The 19,532-nt window shown below is 38.4% G+C and overlaps 4 protein-coding genes across 4 annotated transcripts in view; 2 read left to right on the forward strand and 2 right to left on the reverse strand.

Annotated features, from left to right (window-relative positions):
- LOC129726772 (achaete-scute homolog 2-like) overlaps positions 1–13,118 on the forward strand; it is a 35,946-nt gene extending 22,828 nt beyond the window's left edge. Inside the window, exon 2 of the mRNA XM_055683847.1 lies at positions 12,326–13,118. Coding sequence (XP_055539822.1) covers positions 12,326–12,699 — 374 coding nt within the window. The 3' untranslated portion in view covers positions 12,700–13,118. The remainder of the gene's footprint in view (positions 1–12,325) is intronic.
- LOC129726771 (pyridoxal phosphate phosphatase PHOSPHO2) lies at positions 595–2,404 on the reverse strand. Its single transcript, XM_055683846.1, has one exon. The coding sequence runs from the start codon at positions 2,263–2,265 to the stop codon at positions 1,531–1,533; it is 735 nt and encodes a 244-aa protein (XP_055539821.1). The 5' UTR covers positions 2,266–2,404; the 3' UTR covers positions 595–1,530.
- Positions 2,833–4,971, reverse strand: LOC129726764 (zinc finger protein 436-like). The gene is made up of 4 exons (XM_055683839.1): positions 4,740–4,971; positions 3,239–4,682; positions 3,083–3,166; positions 2,833–3,022 (listed from the first exon to the last, which is right to left on the reverse strand). The coding sequence occupies exons 1-4, from the start codon at positions 4,878–4,880 to the stop codon at positions 2,910–2,912; spliced, it is 1,782 nt and encodes a 593-aa protein (XP_055539814.1). The 5' UTR covers positions 4,881–4,971; the 3' UTR covers positions 2,833–2,909.
- LOC129726769 (zinc finger protein OZF-like) lies at positions 10,254–12,117 on the forward strand. The gene is made up of 3 exons (XM_055683844.1): positions 10,254–10,495; positions 10,578–11,812; positions 11,879–12,117. Exons 1-3 carry the CDS (start codon positions 10,364–10,366, stop codon positions 11,958–11,960), a joined length of 1,449 nt encoding a protein of 482 aa, XP_055539819.1. The 5' UTR covers positions 10,254–10,363; the 3' UTR covers positions 11,961–12,117.
- Positions 13,119–19,532: the final 6,414 nt, after the last annotated feature.

Below are 19,532 nucleotides of genomic sequence, written 5' to 3' on the forward strand. Positions count from 1 at the left end.
AACAGAACCTTTCCTACGAAACGTGACAACAAATGAAATACCTAGACATGGTAATGAGCGAAACGCTCCGTCGATGGCCACCGTTTGGAGTGACCATTCGTAAATGCACCAAGCCATACCAGATGGAAAACAGTGACGGAACAAGCGTCACAGTCGAAAAAGATCAATTGATTGTGATTCCTATACAAGCTATACATTGGGACGAGTACTTCTTTCCGGATCCGTTGCCTTTCGATCCAGACCGATTCTCCGACGAGAATCGGGCGAAAGTCAACCAGAATGCCTATCTGCCCTTCGGAAGTGGACCGAGAAATTGCATCGGATCGAGACTGGCCCTGATGCAGGCCAAGTGTTTCCTGTTTTATGTTCTGACCTACTTTACCGTGGAGATGTCTCAAAAGACCACCGTTCCAATTGAGCTCGACAAGCGTTCACTCGGAACTGAAGCGGTTGGTGGTTTTTGGTTCCAGCTAGTGCCACGAGTGAACAAGCTGCCGGAAACAGACTAGTCCCTACTTAACCTTCGAAAAGCAGATTTATTCAGTAGTTACAAACAGTTACCGAGGGTTTTAAGTATAGTACGAACCCACCAAATTGAAAAGAATTGTTTTTAATGTTGTTATCATTTTCGAGCTGGGATTGATAAAACAAATTATGCATTCTAAAATTCCAATAAATAGCAAGCTTCAAGCTTGGAGCAGTGTTGGCTTAGTTATGCGGGTCTTTGAAGTGGTGCTCAAGTTAGAGGCGTTGTGGTTTTTACTGGCTCGAAACGTTGTCTCTCTTCTATTCCAGTCGATATCTGTTCAGTCATTCGCATTCCGGTCAGGTAAGGTTTTCAGGTAACCTAAAACAGTATTCCTTTTCAGGTTGCTGGCATTTCTAGAAACTGCTTTGGACCATCACAGTCTTTTGTCAATTGTGCGATGAATATTTTTTTCAGCAGCGTTCTCGTCTTCCTCTCGCAAACTCACAGCATGACAACTTCTAGCCTAGAGGACAATCGGGGTCATCATCAGTTTTACGTCAAGTTTCAATTTGATTTGACCAGAATGTCCCTAAAATATAGTCTAGCAATCAAAATATCAAAAAAGTGATCAATGTCGAACACTAATACGGTTGATTGAACTTTGTCAGAGAATATACTCTGTTCGCCGTTGTTACCGGGAATGTAACGCAAACTGAAATCAAGCCAAAATAAGCTGAAAAAAAAATAAACAAAAACTTTCATTTCATTTCAATTTCATGAATCACACAATCTAACGGGAAGTCGAGTGCGAAATACAAGCTGCGCAAAAAAACAAGATGAATTGTATTGCATTTTCAAAATAATTAAAACGCACACAACATCCAATTCGCAAAAACAAAGAGCGTTTCGCTCGCGATACTCAGCTAACACTAGTGAAAAAAAACGACATTCGATATGCAAAAAACGTTCTATTGAATACAAAAATAGCGAATGTACAGCATCAAAATAAACGACAATCCCTGATACAACGTTGCACCGATACTACGTATCCGATTCAAATTTCACGGACCATTTGATTCCTCTCTAATCAGACTCAAAAGTTGTTTTCCGGTACTCCACTTAAGTATTTGAGCCGCGTAATTTCCTCCACCCTTGTTTATAGCCGACTGAAGTGCATCACAGCAAGCATATCCTTCCCGTGGACAGGCGAATCCGTTTTCTTTCAGCCGTAGCATGGGACAAACATCATTTTTGCCATCTCCGATGTAGAAAATTTTCTCATACTCTGTGTCGGCTTTATCACTCTGGCTGCTCAGAAAGTTCTCCATGATCATTCCTTTGCAGAGATTTCTCGAACTTAAGTTGCATTTTGTTTGATAGTGGAATGGGCGAACCTCCAGCAGACCCTCGCTATTGAAGTTAGCTGGATTCGTAAATACCGTGTGAATGAAATGGTCAATGCTGTTGAAATTGTTCCACGTCTCAATGAACTCGGAATTCGAATCACTTATAATTATTACATGAAAACCACTCCTGGCCAACTCTCGGATACAATACTTAATTCCTTCCACCTCAGGTATTGCTTCGATCGCAGAAAGAATGTCCGTCCGGCGGAATCCATTCTGGTACAACAATCCAAAGATCCGTTGCATGTAGGGAATCCACCCAGAATGCAGCACATCTTTTATCTCCGCGGTGATTAATTCTGGTTTCAGCAAATCTCGAACGACGATGTCGGTGTTGTGTTCGCTGATTGTGTGATCGAAATCAAAAACTGCCAATCGCTTTGAAATCATGTTTTCACGAGAAAAAATCAAGCCTTATATAATATTTACAATTTTATCAGAGATTGTTACAAATGTTTACACAAAATTTAGCATTGCGTTGACTGTCTGGTTTGACTGCTCAGATTTGACTGAATCGAAACAATCAACACTTGCATGTTTGATGACCTTGATAGCAGGTTAAGGTCGGTTTACACTATGAAGATTGTTGATTATTATGGTTGCTGATAGTCATGCCGATTTAGCGCACTTATCAGATCGGGAGCAACGCGAGACAAGACAACAAACAAACTCTCAAAAACTTAACTCTCTAAGCTCTCAGTTGCTTTGTTTACTCACAAGTACGGTTGCCATTAGGCTTGGCAAACCAGGATTTTATCAAATATCTACGCATCAAATAGTATGGTATCTAGTTAACTTTAAAAAAATTTCAAGACAATCTAGGTCTAATAGAAATAAACAAATTCAGCAAAAATTTGGCATAAATTCGATTTTTTTGTAATGTGTTTGTTCAATTCGATGTAATAACAACGGCCACTGTTCCGTATCAACATATGCCTAAAAAGTTTTTTCCCCTTAGGACTGAGACATTAGTTACTTTAAAAATATCGTTTTGAAGTACCTACTTTTATTCACCAGATAATGCTTGTTCGGCGTCACGTGTAATCCACCTCTAGTGTATCGCAATGCATTGTCGTGTTGTGACTTTTCAAAGCACTTCCAGTGCTAAACGACACCAAACACTCCGTGCAGCGATATGGTTTTTGCCCTTGGAAGGAAAAATAAACGATAAACATTTAACAAGCCAAAATGTCGTATAATCATCTACCTGTATGAGTGCTCTCATGTTCCCTTTTTAACCGTTTGGTAATGAACGTTTTTTCGCAGTGGTCACATTTGTACGGTTTGACACCTGTAAGAACGAAAAAAAAAAAAACATCCCGAATTAACGCCCTCAAAAAACAATATCAAACCAAACACGTACCCGTGTGGGACATTTCATGTCGCATTCGATTGGTGCTGTCCGCGAAAGCTTTATCGCAATATCGGCACTGGTATGGCTTCACGCCGGTATGCACCCGGGCGTGATAGATAAGTTTAGCCTTCGTTCGGAATGCCTTACCACAGATATCGCACTCAAACGGAAGTTTTCCTTCGTGCATCAGCATATGCGTCTGCAGGCTGTGCTTTTGCAGATACGATTGACCACAAATGTTGCACATGTGTTCCCTGGTCGCCGAATGACGCTTCGTGTGTGCCTTCAGATGTTCCGCTGCGAAGTAAGCCTTTGGACAGAGTTCACATTTGAAGATTTTCTCGTTGCGATGCTCGCGCTCATGCCGCTGCAGTTGATTTACATTTAAAAACTTTTGTCCACAGATCGAACAAACGTACTTTTTGGGTGCGTAAATTCTCTGCTGGTGACATTTGAGACCATGTTTATCTGCGAAACGTTTGAAGCAGACCGGGCATTCCACTGGTCGCAGTTCTACACTGATTAAATCGGAATGAATTTTGTTTGCTCTGTGAACGTCAGCCGCATGGTTAAGAAGTTGTTCTTCTGTTTCAAAAACCTCGCTGCACTGCCGAGAGCAGCAGATTTTACCCAATTTTTCCTGCTCTTCCAGTGGTATTGGGACCACTATTATGGATGACTTTGTTTTAATTACTGGGTGTTGGTGAGCGTGATTTCGACGCGATTTCGTGGCTGTGAACCGAGTTGGACATTTCAAGCAATCGTAAACTTTTTTAGTACTATATACTTTCTTGCGATGCATTTTCAGAGCTGTTGCCGAACAATATCCGCGCAGGCAGAACTCACAAATGTGCTTTTTTGTAGATTTAGATCTTCTACTGGAAACATGTTCCTTTTGGCCATGTTTCTTCACCTCGTCGGCCGTATCATACAGCTTGTAGCATGTGCAGCAAACAAGTTTATCACCAACGTTGATAACCTGAAATGTCTTTAATTCAATCTCATCTAACGTCTCCAACTCTGGAGCTTCATCAAATTCTCCATCGTCCCCTCGTTTGCGCCTTCTTTTTTTCTGCTTTACAGCACTAGCTTCATCATTTGTTCGATCTGTTTGGGTTTCTTCAATTTTTGGTCCATCAAGCTCGCAGGATCGATCATCACCAGTGAACTCAGCACAATCCGCATCTTCAAAATCTTGCAATTCTTCCTCGCTATCCTGCGACAGGGTTTCGATTTTCACTGCCTCCAAATCTAACTCTTCAATGGGCTGACTATCCTTGTCCACGATTTCAGTCTCCATCATTCTATCGAGATCTGATTTCACTTCACCTTTGAACATCTTTCTCAAAGAGCGATCGGATTTTCTAGCCCTTTCGATGAAGGCTATGAATTGTTGAATATCACTCACGCAGACGGCGCAAACGTTTTCCGGAAGACCATCATCTTCCTGGATCTAGGAGAAAGAAGAGGATATTCGATTTCGGAATTGTTTACATCAGCAATTACTCACCTGAACGGCAGTGAACTCCGTTATAATGTTTGCGATGAGGACATCTTCAAGCATCGAAAATAATGGTGTCATTCTTTCATGCACCTTAGCACACACCCGGCACAGCAAAGAGTAATTTTTATCAACAGAAAAGCTTTCCATTTTTTTACGATTTTAACCGCTTTAGATTGAAAATATTTTATTTATTACGCGAGCGTCATACGTAATAACAAACAATCGTTGACAGCAGCTGCGCTGTTTTTTGCTTTTTTTCTACCAAAGTAGATTGAAATTTTTCAGAGGTCATGATAAACTGTTTGATGTTGTATACGTCCTGGTAAATGTACTACACTTTGGGTAGATAATAACTCTCTTTTCAGAAGAACTCAATCACGCATCATCGCGTGGTCCCCATGGTTCTGTGGTTAGCGATGTCGGTCGGCTAGCTCTCCCACACGGTTGTGATATCGGGTTCGATTCCCGATCGAGTCGAGGATCTTCGAGCTGGAAACTTTCTCGACTCAGCACTGGGGCACGGTGTATCGTTGTACGGTGTATCGAATTCTCTCAACTAATCTAGTTGATTGAGACCGCTATTAGCCCCAAGGCTAAGCGTGCGATATTGTTTTTGTATTGGTTTCCATCACCTCCCTGACACCGTAATTTTGCTACCTATAGTTTGACAGTACCCTCATTATGACGAACCCCTCGATGCAGAGCCCCAAACAACAATTGCCGCAAAGGGAAGAGAGCTGATGTGCTCTTCACTCTTGTTCATTGTTGCCTAATCTGCCGACATCTCTGTTCATACTGGTATGAAGCAGTATTCCCGAAAAAAAAATAACAATAAAAAACCTTAAAAGTTGCTGTAATACCACATACCTAAGACATACCATAATTTAACTATGTTTTTCATTGTAAATACATCAATTTTACATTAAATATAATTGTCCAAAACAATGAAAAACATCGTTTTTGCCATTTTCATCATGAAAAAGGTGGGTCGTTATGTTTCTCAACAACATTTTCTCAGGCATTTTTCCAATACATTAAGAAGTCACTGACAATTTTTTACATGGTAAAATTATTGTCGGTGGTAGATTCAACAACAAAAAAACGTTGTTAAAACATAATAATGACAACAATCGTTTGAAAGCTCACAGTAAAAATACCGTGTTTATTATGGTTACAATTAAAAACATTGTCCGTTTACTGTTCTCACCGCAAAATACATCGTAAATTTTTTTCGGGTTGTAAAGCACAGTATTGTAACATGCCATTTCATTTCCACATATGCAAGTACGCAGGCTACGAACGTATCAATATCATTCTTCATTTTTCAACATTGGGCGGAGGTTGCCTTGGCTGTGCAGGATTATAACGGTTTAAACATTAAAATCGATATTTCTCGCGAATATCACAACAATTTCAAAAATGCACTCTGATAATAGCTTATTTGGTGCACTCTCGAGATGTCACATCTTTTATATTCACGTAGAGAAAAAAAAAACAAGAAAAACATTAGTTATTTTGATGTCCAAAAAAAAAGCAAATGAAAGTCTTCAAACGTAATCCATATGGTTTATTTCATGCATTCGTTTGTTGTTGTTTCGGCCGCTGCTGAAGTACGTGAATGAGCAGAGAATACCCGTTTTTAAGAATCTCCGCTTGTTTTAAGCTTGTTTTTGGCACAAAAGCTTTTTCCAAATGCATTCAAGCGCTACATCAAAGCCTTCGCGGTAGCACTATAAGCACATATTTTGCTGGCAGTAATGATAGTTTATCATAATGTTATTACAAATTAGTAATGTTCATATGAAGGTAATATGCATTAGGTTAGTTTATACAGAGCTATTTGGTATGAGGAAGGCTGAGTTAGTGCCAGTAAAAAGCTATCGTTTAATGCTTACGGTTCAGTCGGGTCACTCTGATCTTATTGCTGATCATGTAACTGCTTAGCTTCCTTACTGCAATATATTCGGATTGCGATCTATTATTTTGTTCTTCGGTATCAATTTGTGATGTTTCTTCAGACCTGTTGTTATTTGGGAGTCCCTTAGGTAAATGTTTTTTCCGCGACTTTTTTCATCTTCTCTGCGGTGTGTTTTTGATAAAACTGAATGTTTTCACCATCACATTCAGTGAGGTCTCGTTATTCGTCTCTTCTAAGAACTTATTCACTTTCCCTTAAAAACGTTGGTCAAAAGCCTCTTCCTTTTGCAATCTGGTTATTTTGGTTGTTTTTTAACTGAACTTTGTGGTACTTTTTACTAGCAATTTCTCGTCTGGGAGTTATTGGTGATGTTGGTGCTTTGGTAGTATTTTCACCATCTTCATTCATTGATTTTGTTAACGCTTTCCATTTTGATTCCATCGATGCCAATTTCCTCTGTGAGTGAGAATGTAGTTTCCTATTGAGTGAGATTTGTTATCTACCCCTCTTTTCCTCTTGATTTTTCAAACCTTCTAGGTCCGGCTTTATTCGTTTCGTCGGATGGAGGGAAGTTTGATCCGAGGGGTTAGATTTTGGCTAGTTAATTAGCCAAAGATAGAGGGGTTAGGTTTTGGCTACACAGTATAAAAAATTTACATTACTTTAAATGCACATAAATGGAGCATTGGAAACCAATATTCCGTGTGGCATTATATTCATATGCAAAGTAAATGGATATATTGTTAATTTGCATGCATATTTATATTCGAAGCTTCAAGTTTATATCAATTAACGTACAAATTTACATGGGTTAAAACGATTCTGTATTGTGCATTATTAACGGTGTGAAATTGTATATGTTTTTCACTTTATGTGCTAGAAATCGTTATGTGCTTTCATTTGTATTAGTTGTAAATTTCATTTTTTGGTACTGTGTAGTTTAATTCGCATAAAACATTTTATAGTCACTTATTATTGTCCCAGTTGAAAATCGATATAACACTTCGCGACAGAAAGCATGAATGGCGCTAGTCGTTTTTTTTTATTTTCAGCTGGAATGGTAATATATTATCTGGAGGAACAAAGCATTAAACGTTTGGGAATGTTATGAAGTATTATGTCGCTACTTCAATTGAACCGTCGCTACTTCTGTTGAACCATGTTGTTTTTGCTGAGGGTGATTTTGAATATGTCAGGGTAAAACGTTAACATCCCGACCAACCACTCTTTAAGTTTCTTCATGAAACGATAACGATCGCTATCGATTAGTTTTGAACCTATATCGATTGTTTTCAGTTGTTGTCGTTTCATGAAGGTGCATAAAGAGTGGTTGATCGGGATTCAAACGTAATCATATTCTTCATTAATTCTTACATGAGCTGTTGACAGAATATACATACTTCACACTACTCTTTTATTTCACTTCACTTTTTAATTCTATCACTTTCCACTTATTACTTTATTACTTCCAAATGCGCAGTTTTATTACTTGCAAATGCGCAGCTTACAAAGCGCCTTCTTCAGTCCATCTAAGCACAAAAAAATGCGCAATTGCAAGTGATAAGTGAAAAGTGATAGAACTAAAAAGTAAAGTGATGAATTTCACCACTGCGATCGATGTACCCTCCTTCTCGTGGTCTCGTTTATGTTATACCAGTAGTAGTTTTTCGTTGATTGTACCACCAGGCAGTCGTGATTCCTGAATTGGGTTGTTAAGTTATATCAGTTTTCATATCATCTCGAAGAGCCTCATTTTTAAGCAAAACGTGATTTTAGAAAAATACCTATCGTTGTCCTTTAATTTTTAATCCACGAAATAAAACTGCTCAAAATCTGCTCGAAGTCGCTACAGTGACAGTTGCTAATGTATCAACTGTCATTGTAGCGATTTAGAGCGATTTTTATTCTTCACTTAAAATCGAAGGACAATGATATAAAACTTTAAACGTTTTGCTCAGAAAGTTACTCTTTTTGCTAATATATAAAAATCAGAAAGCGGTGAATAGCTAAACAACCCAATTGCAGCAATTGTAACTGCTTATTTAATTAGTATTTCGTTCAATTTGTCTCATTTTTCTACATCCCCGAACGTTCCAGGAACAAATATCAGTGTTTTCTCCCCGGTTGATCTTTGTTTTGTTCGATTTTTCCTCCATGTTTCGATCTTTCCTATGGACTTTTGAAGTGTTTTTGCAATCGATATCTGGCCTTAACGCGCTGAACATATCAGGAGGATTTGAAACGCGGAGTAAACTTTAATTTGCGAACTGGCAGTTCATAATTTTAAAAGCCAGCTCGATTCGAACGATTTTCCCTATTTTCGAGCACGTCGCACACTACCAGTTTTGTTTCAGGCTCAAAAGGAGCTATCATTGTCATTTGTCCTACGGCTCATCTAACCCGCAAAGCCGAAAAAAATACGAAAAACGAAACATAACGCCCACCAGCGATCATTTAGTTTTGTTCGAGTTACTAAATGCGCAATGTCATCTTAGATATTACTGGTTGCAAAACCGCCATGCCCCTCAACCTAGGAAAGGGGCTTTGATATATTTTGATTGTTGATTATTTTTATAGTTCTAACTCATTGAATTGTATTTTCGACTTTTCAAGAAAAAAGTTTTCTCCGAAAAATAAAATATTTTTTTTTACTAAGTAATGGACCCTTTAATTATTATTCAGTTTCATATATAAAATTATAATTCCGGACTACTTCGTGATTAGGGCGAATCTTACAATGACAACAAAACTCAAAAAAGGCAAACAAAGTTTTCAATCACTAATTCAAATCCTAAATAACTATTGAACAATATGTTTGTCATCCAAATATTCTAATAAAAGCAAAATTGCTCTAGCTTTGTACATGGTAAACCTAAAACTTGAATTTCAGTCGCTTTACATGGTATATTCAAGAATTGATTGTTTCGCCCTTTACTATGCGCGTTTTTCGATCTGCTCGACAGTATCGCCCAATACTTTGTGCCTTATTCTGAACTGCTCGACAGTATCGTCCTTTACTATGCGCCTTATTTTGATTTGCTCGACAGTATCGCCCTTTACTATGCGCCTTGTTTTCATCTGCTCGACAGTATCGCCCTTTACTATACGCCGTGATTACGTTATTGTATCGGAGTACGCCCTTTGCTTTTGTTGTTTATTTTGCTGACAACTTTGATTTCGCCCATTCATCAAGATGAAGTCAAGTTTCGCCTTTCACTAACGTAAACAGCAAAAAGGGCTTATTCTTCATTCTATTTCATTTTGATATAAAGTAGTATTCGCTCTTAGCAAACATCGAACTTTTCAATAGTTATGAAAGAGATACATTATTTTCTCGAAGTTTGAAGGTAAATAGTAGTTCACTCCATACGTTTTCGGTATAACCTCATTTTGTTTACAGTTTGTTAGATTCGCCCTTATCACGAAGTATTCCGGAATTTATTTGTAACTTACCGCTATTTCGAAATGCTAAACTACTTCAGTGTATTTATCAGAAGAGCAGCCTCTAAACACTTATCAACCTACCACGTCTTTCGTGACGGCACCCTACAATATAAAAACATGTTCAGCTGGGTTAACACTTCAATTGCTGATAGGTCGTGTCAAAGCCAATCAGTGCAGCGCATACAAATCAAAACATGAAGACTCTCGGTGAACATTGATAACGATTTCTATGTTAATGTTGAGCTAAACAGTGCAAAATTAGCCAGTTATGAGCGAGACACGGAAGCTAACCGATACCTGCCGAACGTGTATGCAAAATGCAACCAATGCTGTGTCAATTTTCGATCCGTTAGAGGAAACAACAATCGCCTGTGTTGTGACGGAGTGCACGGCCGTTCAGGTAAATAGAATACACTAATGAGTGATGTGGGGCAAAAACCAACTTCAATCTGTGCGCGGGACTGATATTTTTAAAATTTTAGATTACCGACGATCAACTGCTTCCTAATCTCATTTGCGAAAATTGTTTAAAGCTACTAAACAGCTTTGTTGGCTTTATCAAAAAGGTCAAAGAGACTGATAAACTTTTGCGAAAGTTGTTCAAACAGGCGTTTGAGGTCAAACTGATAGATTTGGAAGAATTCGCACAACAATCGGCTGATCTTCTAGAAGATGAGAACCAAATTAAGCTAGAAGACTATTCTGATAATCCGCTCGATGCGGATGTTTTTGCGCACAGCACCCGTTCAAAGAAACCAGGACGAAAACCAAAACCAAAGTTATCCGTAGAGCCCGATGTAATGGATGACCTCGAAGCAAAAACCTTTGACAGAGTTGAAATACCCAGCGGTCATTTTGTGTGCTGTGCATGCTTCAAAAGTTACTCCACGTTGGATGCGTTAACGGAACACGGAGAATCGACCCATCGCAAGAATCCTCCACCCGATTCTGTTAAAAGACACTTTTGCGAAATTTGCTTCCGAGGCTACCTGACACGAAGGGCTATCAAAGAGCATCGCGAGAAGGTTCAACGGATGACTGTGTACGAGTGCAAAATTTGTCAGATGCGGCATGTGAACTGCGTTAAACGACGGAATCATGCCCATAATCATGATAAAAAGGCAAACATTGTTACGGAAGAAATTAAAGCTACGCTGGGTAAATTATGTTGTGCAATTAACTGTAACTGTTCCTTCCCCACCGACGAGTTGCTGATGCAGCACGCTCGAACAGTTCATAAGTTTAACAAAATCGAAGCCGATATCGGTTTCAATCAGGATCGTCCCATAGGGTGCGATATCTGCCACAAACATTTCTCAACTGAAAAAGGTTTGCAGCAGCATCGGATACGAAAGTATCTACCCAAACGCCACCAATGTTCAATGTGCGGTGAAAAGTTTCACAGCCCTAGTGATTTGATACTTCACGAGCGGATTCATCGAAACGAGAAAAATGTACCGTGTGAAATCTGTCCTAAACGGTTCTATACCGCGCAACAGCTGAAAGATCACATAAGAAAGCACGCTGCTGTTCCGCGGTTTGTTTGCAACCTTTGTGGGAAAGCATTCAAGCAAAACAAGATCCTACATGCGCACCTTTTGGCCCACGAGAATCGCCTGCCGTACGTGTGCGATGTCTGCAATAAGGGTTTTCGCGTAAAGAACAAACTGACGTATCACATGCGAACGCACACTGGAGAGCGGCCGTATCCGTGCAGGTAATTGACTCTGCTAAAGCAAAATGAAATTTTCTAGAAGTTTAGGTTTTCTTTTGTTACCAACAGGCACTGCGATGCAGCATTCGCGGACTCCACCAATCGTATGCGCCACGAGCTGATTCATATGAAGCAGAAAAATCAACCGTGAAAGTTGTGATTTCCCGATGCAATTTAGACCAAAAAGTGTTTATTTAAAAATACTCCCGTACATGCCAGAGCGAATGTTTTCGCAATTAAAATTGTAAAAACAGCTTTGAGTTTGTTTTAATTAGATGAAGAAGACCACTAGTGTTGTACTGTTATTACGATTATGTGTCTGTGAGCATTATAAAAACGTTTTGCATTACTTTAAAATGTGTCGAAAAGAGGGCCAAAATTTTCGTTAGTTTTGGTACGCATGTTCTCGTACTTGAAAAAATATGAAGCAAATTTTAGAAACAATTGTGAATGTTTTTCGAATTATGCCAATATTGTCGAATTAATCAAACATTTTATTTTTATTAAATCCGCCAGGCTACGCACCGCCATCACCATCCTTACCGTCAGCAGCCCGAGTTTTTCCAGCAACATCGCCTGCTGCGACCGCCCGTCGGTACACCAACATCATCGAACGACGTAACCAGCGTGAGCGCGTCCGTGTGCGTATGGTAAACGAAGCTTTCGCTAGACTCCGCCAGATGGTGCCAGCGACACGATCCTCGTCCAAGCGAGTCTCGAAAGTGAAAACCCTTAAACGGGCAGTGGACTACATTGGGGAACTCCGACGGCGTCTGGCCACTTTCGAGAGCTTCCTGACTGATGCTAGTGCCGGGATGAAATCTTCCCAATCATCGACGGCAGCCCCATCAGCCGCCGACCGACGATGGAAAAAGCTGCCGCCTAATTAGGGAACGTTGCAGTCTGAGTAATTGCGGTTTAAAATATTGGTAAATTATAGATGTTTAGGGAACTATCGCGCGCGCTCTCCTTCGATCTCCGAGTTTTACAAGCGCTCCCGTCGTCGTTCCCGTGGGGGGAGGATCGCCCGAGAAAATACTGAAAGGGAGATGGATTAGACGAAAAAAGAGTTTCTCTAATCTTTTCTTTTCGCTTATTTTGCGCCTGCCTCCCTTTTAATTTTAAGCTCGAATTTGTTCTAGTCATTTTTTCTTCTTTAGTTTCTTTCACCGTGATTTTGTTCTATTCGCCCTCCATCTGGCTTAGCTGCCTCATCATTTACTTGATATTCATAATAAATTGCTTTTCTATTCCGTAAAAGTTGATTAACCTGGGTTTTATTTCTGCTTTTTTGTTTTGACCATCCTCGCTTCCTTCGCGGTTGCCCTCTCGGTGCTCGCGGGCACCGTCCTCGGCAATCTTGCCCGGCTGTGTGTGATGTGGTGGCCGAGAAGAGGGATCAGCAAATGACGCGTGGTTAGCCGATTGGAACGAATGACCTCGGCTGTGGCACTGGCCCGGCTTCTGGTGCGTGTTGTGCTGGTCAGATCGGAGCCCTTGGGTGGCACCAGCAGCTCCGATTATTATTACATACTGGATGGAGCCTTTCTTCCTGCTTACGTTTCATCGATCGAAATTGTTGGCGCATGCATACCAACGTGAAGTGGCATTCTCTCGATGGAGTAAGAGTTCGAGCAATTAATTGTTTTTTTTTCCTGTTGTTGCCTTCTTAATCCGAACAAAACCGAGATTAAATTCCCATTGTTGGCACGATTAGATTCAGCGTCAGGTCACTTGGCTATTGGCACCTGTGCTGCGCCCGGCAGAGCCAACGGGACTTTGCTTGATGCGTGTAATTGCAGCTGAATGCCATGCAAAGATAAGAGGGGAAAAACATGTGGAACTTCTGAGTAGCGTAAATACATATCACCGAGATTGAATTGAACGAAAATAAAAAGGAAACGCTGCTTGAGGCCATGCAATTTAAACACTTCGATTAATTCGATTTTACCATCTTGAAAAAAAAGCTCCGGCTGCATTACGTAAAATGTTGGTATGCTTGATAACTGTTTCCTTTTTTAAGCTGTATTCTAATGCAGTTGATTAACAATTTGGGCTTAACCCTCTAGTACCCAAGTTATTTTTCAGACGGACCTTGGTAAAATTACTATGAATCTTTATTAACATTTTTTAAGTATTTATTGAAGCTTTTTAGAGGTTCATCTGAAGCGTGTCTAAAGGCAGAACTGGTCACTAGAGGGTTATTCGTCCTGTAGTTTAGGATATGTTTCTAATAATAACTTTAAACATTATATGACAGTTATTTTCGGAATTTGATCTAAGCATATTTTGCTGTCAATTATTATTGTTTCAGACATAATGTGTTTTCTTATCATTGAAACTAACTATGAATTGTTTTGTGGAAAGCTGATTTAACATGGGATTTTTTATTATCGCACGAAGCATGACGATCGAAGAAAAAAAATGTCATAGGTAGAATGTAGGGGAAAGTAGGTAAAGACGGACACCCTAAGGTTTAATCTAAATAATTACTTAGGTATTGCTATTTAGATCGCAGTAGTCATACAAATTGAAACTTAAGGTCATTTGTTTTCATAATCATTTTTGGTATTAGTGAACTTCCTCCAAGTTTTATGTGTTTTGGGTCTTCAAAAATAAGACTACAAATTGCTGTTTTTTGACATGGTTGGGAAAGACGGACACTTGGGGTGGGTAAGATGGACACTACGAAGGTAACGGTGGACACTCACAAAAAAGATGTAGTACGTTAAGTATTCTTTTGATTTATGTGTTAAGTGATGGCCATACATTACTCTACGTTATTAGAGTCCATCTATACATCACGTGAACAGTTTGAGAGGATGGGTTTCGATGAAGGCGAAAATTCTCCGCCTATATGGCCTGTTCTAACTGCTAAGTGATTAATATCTGCTGGTTTCTCTCGCGGGTGTACTTTGTGAACATCTGTAGTACATAACAGATGCTGCATGTAAAAATTCTTGGAAAATTTGTATGTCCATCTTTCCCTACCTTAGTGTGTCCGTCTTGCCCGACCTGGTTGTAAATTTTTCAAACGATCGTAGCTCTTCATCGGAACATCGAAAATCTGCTGGATTTTCACTAGAAAACCGAGGAAAGACTAATTTATCACTTTACTATTGTAAACAAATGAAAACACGTAAGTTTCACGAGTTTTTCACTATTTTCCGTGGATTAAAAATTACATGAAATTGCGCGTTCACGAAAACTTTCTTTGTTTTACTTACAAATTTGACGGTTTGCTTGCTGAAAACCGATAATGCAACTCAAAAGCATTAACATACTATAAAGAAGGTATTCGCATCACTCAACTATCATAATACATTCTAGTTTGTGAAATATTAAAAGTGTCCATATTACCCGCAGTGTCCGTCTTTACCTACTTTCCCCTACCTGTCATGCTTCACAAATCAATGACTCATGAAGCATACGTCGTGCAATAAAATTAGCTGTATGAATACGCAAAATTCTTCGTTTTTATCAGACATTGAAAAGTCTATCATTGTGAAACTGAAAGAACAATCATACGCTGTGAGTAATAAAAAAAAAATTGCGCTCAAAATAGACTGGGGGTGACCCAATTATTGACAGGCAAAAGCCTGTTCAGCTAATGATCAACAGAATAGAAAAAAATATAACAAATAAGAGCGCTGAGCTAATATATAGCTTATAAAAAATGCTGTTAATAAGTTTTTCGTGATTTTCTAGGAACACCTCTAGTTTCATAGAAATGCAGAGTAGGCAGTGTGACTTTGCCCTCGTATCCAAGTGAGTTTTAAAACTTGCTTGCACATTTATTTTCGGTTTGCACGTAAACCCTACTAACAGTGCATCACACTTGAGTTGGATTTGAGTTTTAATCCTACATAACAACAATTGCATAAAAATCGAAATGCGATGAAATTCGCGCCGCGTCTGCTGCAACAGTTTGTTGCATTGTCCTTTGAAAGCATAAATTCGATCTAAAAAAAAAACTCATCGCGTTACATCTTTGCCTGCATCGCTGGATACATCGTGCACTGCATGCATTGCACGCATTTAAACTCAATCGATCAGAGTGTGCGGTGCAAAAATAACTCAAACTATCGAGAGGAAGCAGATTCAAGTTGGATTCAAATCTGGAAAAGTGTTACTCAGTTCAACTTTGCACGAGTTCATGCCATCACTGTAGAAATGTGTAATCAATATGATTGACTTTATTTTTTGGTAGCAAAAAAGATTGGATGAATAAATCAAAAGTTTTCTCCGTAACGGATGCAACGATAAAAAATAACAGACAAGAAAGGTAATTTTTCTCAAAATTTTCATTTTGGCTGGAAACGATCGGGAATATAGTGGAAGTGAAACTTATGCAGGGCCGGATTTACGATTGTGGTAGCCCGGGGCCCAGTTATAGTGGGGGCCCCGAAATAAAACAAAACCTTTTTTTTATCGTACGAGTTAAAAACACTTATTTGCTATTGAAAAGTTATCAAAAATTTGTTAAATTTTTCTCTTACGTGTTGTTTTGCAGAAAACTTATTAATTAAATAATCAACATTCAACTCCTTCAGTATACTCGTACTCGAAACTTAATAATGCTAAGCAGAGCCGGATTTACGATTGTGGGGGCCCGGGGCCCAGTTTACAGTGGGGGCCCCAGAATAAAACAAACCCGTTTTTTTATCGTACGAGTTAAAAACACTTATTTCTCATTGAAAAGATACCAAAAATTTGCTAGAAATTTTTCTTACGAGTTTTTTTTTTTTGCAGAGAACTTATTGATTGAATAATCAACATTCAGCTCCTTCAGAATATTGTACTCTCAACTTAACAATGCTAAGTTTGACAGCCTTTCACTCTTCATAGTCGTACGCAACCTATTTTCAATCAGTTTCATCTTCGATAAAGACCTTTCTCCAGTTGCGTTCGAGATCATTAGGCTCAAATAAATAAATGTATGCAACTGCTCGAAATCCGGAATTTTTTTCTTGATATCTGAAAAATAAAAACCTACCGCAATTCGAATAAATGCGATCCGCAAGCAAAAATTTGCACACAATTTGAGAAAGACTGCGCAGATATAAGGCTACGCTGGCAATAATCTACAGAACCTAGGAAAAAACTAGGGGTAAGCGGGGTAAGACCGCCCTTAAGCAATTCGGTTTATAGAAAAAAAAGTTGCGGCTGCAATTTCATTTTTTCTTCGCTAAGAGGTTCTTCTATTCAATACCCGCATTTAAAAAATAAGAACTGAAATATTTTTGTTTATTTTCCAGTTTTTTTTCCAATTTTTAAAAATTCATTGAAAATGTGCAGATCTTTTTCATGCGGGGTAAGCCCGCCCACCAGCGGGGTAAGATCGCCCACCATTTTTTGAGGATAAACAATATTTTTAGGGCCGAAACGGTTGATTTTATCGGTATAGTGTCTCTGACAAAGTTGTGGATGGTATTTTTTTTTCTTTTTAAATAAAATATACACTGTGAAAAATCTGAAAAAAAAATTTCTAAGTTTCAACTTATTTTGTTTTCTGATTATTCAAGTTCAGATCAATGTTTAGGTAACTTTTTTGGTTTTCAAAATAAATAGATTTTTCAGAATTGGGGGTTTTCAAGATATTGAATTCATAATATACCTATCTTTAAGCTAAAAATTAAAACTCATTAAACCTGTCTGTATGATTCTTTTGAAGACTTATTATGTATAGAAAAATACTAATAATTATTCTTTCGTTTATTTATATTTTCAATTTTCTATGTTTTTTTTGAAGAACAAAATTATCAACGACTCTATACACCAAATAAACCGTCAAAAAAAAAATTCTTCACAAAAATTTAGCTATTAATATTTCTATTACTCCATGATCCAACAACCATAAAATTTTAGCTTACCTTTTGTAGATTTTACAGGCAAAAACATATTTTTTCAAATAAATTTGAAAAAAAAATATATTTTTGATTCTATTTTTATATCTTTTCTTTAAATTTTTTTATAGTGTGTATTTTTTCGGAAGTAAAAAACTACTATTTTCAATTCTGCCGGAGACGTCATATCAATCAAACAAACCGTCATGGCTCTAAAATTATTTTGGTTCATTAACACCATTTTCACACAGGTTTACTTTTTTTAAAAATAAGTCTTGTTAAAATATATTACTAGAAAAGCTTCAACCAAATCGAAAATGGTCGATTAACATCGATGTCTTATGTGGCTTGAAGTTGCTTTACTGATCCTGTAAATATTCCCTTTGTAGTGTCGAGGTATTTGGGTCTTGAAGTAAAACAACAAGCACTTGTATACGTGGCGGTTTTACCCCCATGTATAGTGGGCGACTTTACCCCCAGTGGAACATTTTCATATTTGACCGAAAAAGTAGTCAAAATTACAAGATTACTCACGGCCTTCGATATTCCCGGAAGAAGATAGATTCAGGCAAGCGATTAAACGTATATTCACGAACAAAACAATAGATTTTTAGACTGAAAAACCTTAAGTCCCGTTGCCGCAAAACAATAGCGCATTGACTGGTTGCCAGCTGAAAGGTTGTTTTTGATTATTTCTGCGACCGTTCGCGCACTATCAAAACAGAAAAACGTGCAAAATGTTATGTAATTATACTGTGATAGACACGTTAATGAAATTTTTCAATTATTTTATAACTTGGTAGTAAAACTACAGTGGGCGGTCTTACCCCGCAGGGCGGTCTTACCCTGTTTACCCCTACACACTTCTGCAGGTCAATAAAATCTGCACACGGACTCTGAAAATCTGCATTTTGCAACGCAAATCTAGTATCCCTGATTCGGATAGGTAAACTTATTTTCGGAATCAACAGCAATGTATTAAAAAACTTGTGGATTATCTTCTTTCCTGCTTGATTTCCCATGCGCGCTGGTTCGATTCAAATGGTGTGTTAATGTGTTCCAAGAGAATCGAAGGTGAAATCTTATGGATGTGGTTGTGATATTGGCGCTCGCGAAAAAATAACACTGAAGGAAAGTTTCAGATTGAAATGGTCTGTTCAAATTTTCTTACTGTAAATTGAACTTTTGATTGAATCTCATTTTTGATAGAGAAAAGAACTTTTTCTCGTGTTGTGGAGGCCCCAAAAATGTGGGGGCCCGGGGCCCGGGCCCCCTGGGCCCCCCCTTAAATCCGGCTCTGATGCTAAGACTGCCTTTCATTCTCCACAGTCGTACGCAACCTATTTTTAATTAGTTTCATCTTCGATTTTTTTTTCTTGACACCTGAAAAAAAAACCTAATTTGAAAAAATTGCGATCCACAGGCAAAAATTTGCACACAATTTGAGAAAGACTGCGCAAATATAAGACGACTCTGACAATAATCTACAGAAACTAGGAAAAAACTACACACATCTGCAGGTCAATAAAATCTGCACACGAACTCAGAAAATCTGCATTCTGCAAAGCACATCTGGTGTTCCTGATTCGGACAAGTTAGCAAAAGCAATGCATTAAAAAAACTTGTGGGTTATTTTCTTTCTCTGCTTTATCTCCCATGCGCGCTGGTTCGATTCAAATGGTGTGTTAATGTGTGTCATTCCAAGAGAATCCAAGGCAGGAATGCCACATATACAGATTTTTCTGTATTTTACAGATTTTTGAACTAAAAAAGCAATACAGAATCTGTATTACAGAATTATAGAATATTGTCAAAAATACAGATTTTACAGGATCTTTTGCTATTCGAAATGAAATCAATTTTTTGGAAGGTTAAAT

This window comes from Wyeomyia smithii, chromosome 3 (genome assembly GCF_029784165.1).
Source record: "Wyeomyia smithii strain HCP4-BCI-WySm-NY-G18 chromosome 3, ASM2978416v1, whole genome shotgun sequence".
In the NCBI taxonomy this organism is placed as follows: domain Eukaryota; kingdom Metazoa; phylum Arthropoda; class Insecta; order Diptera; family Culicidae; genus Wyeomyia; species Wyeomyia smithii.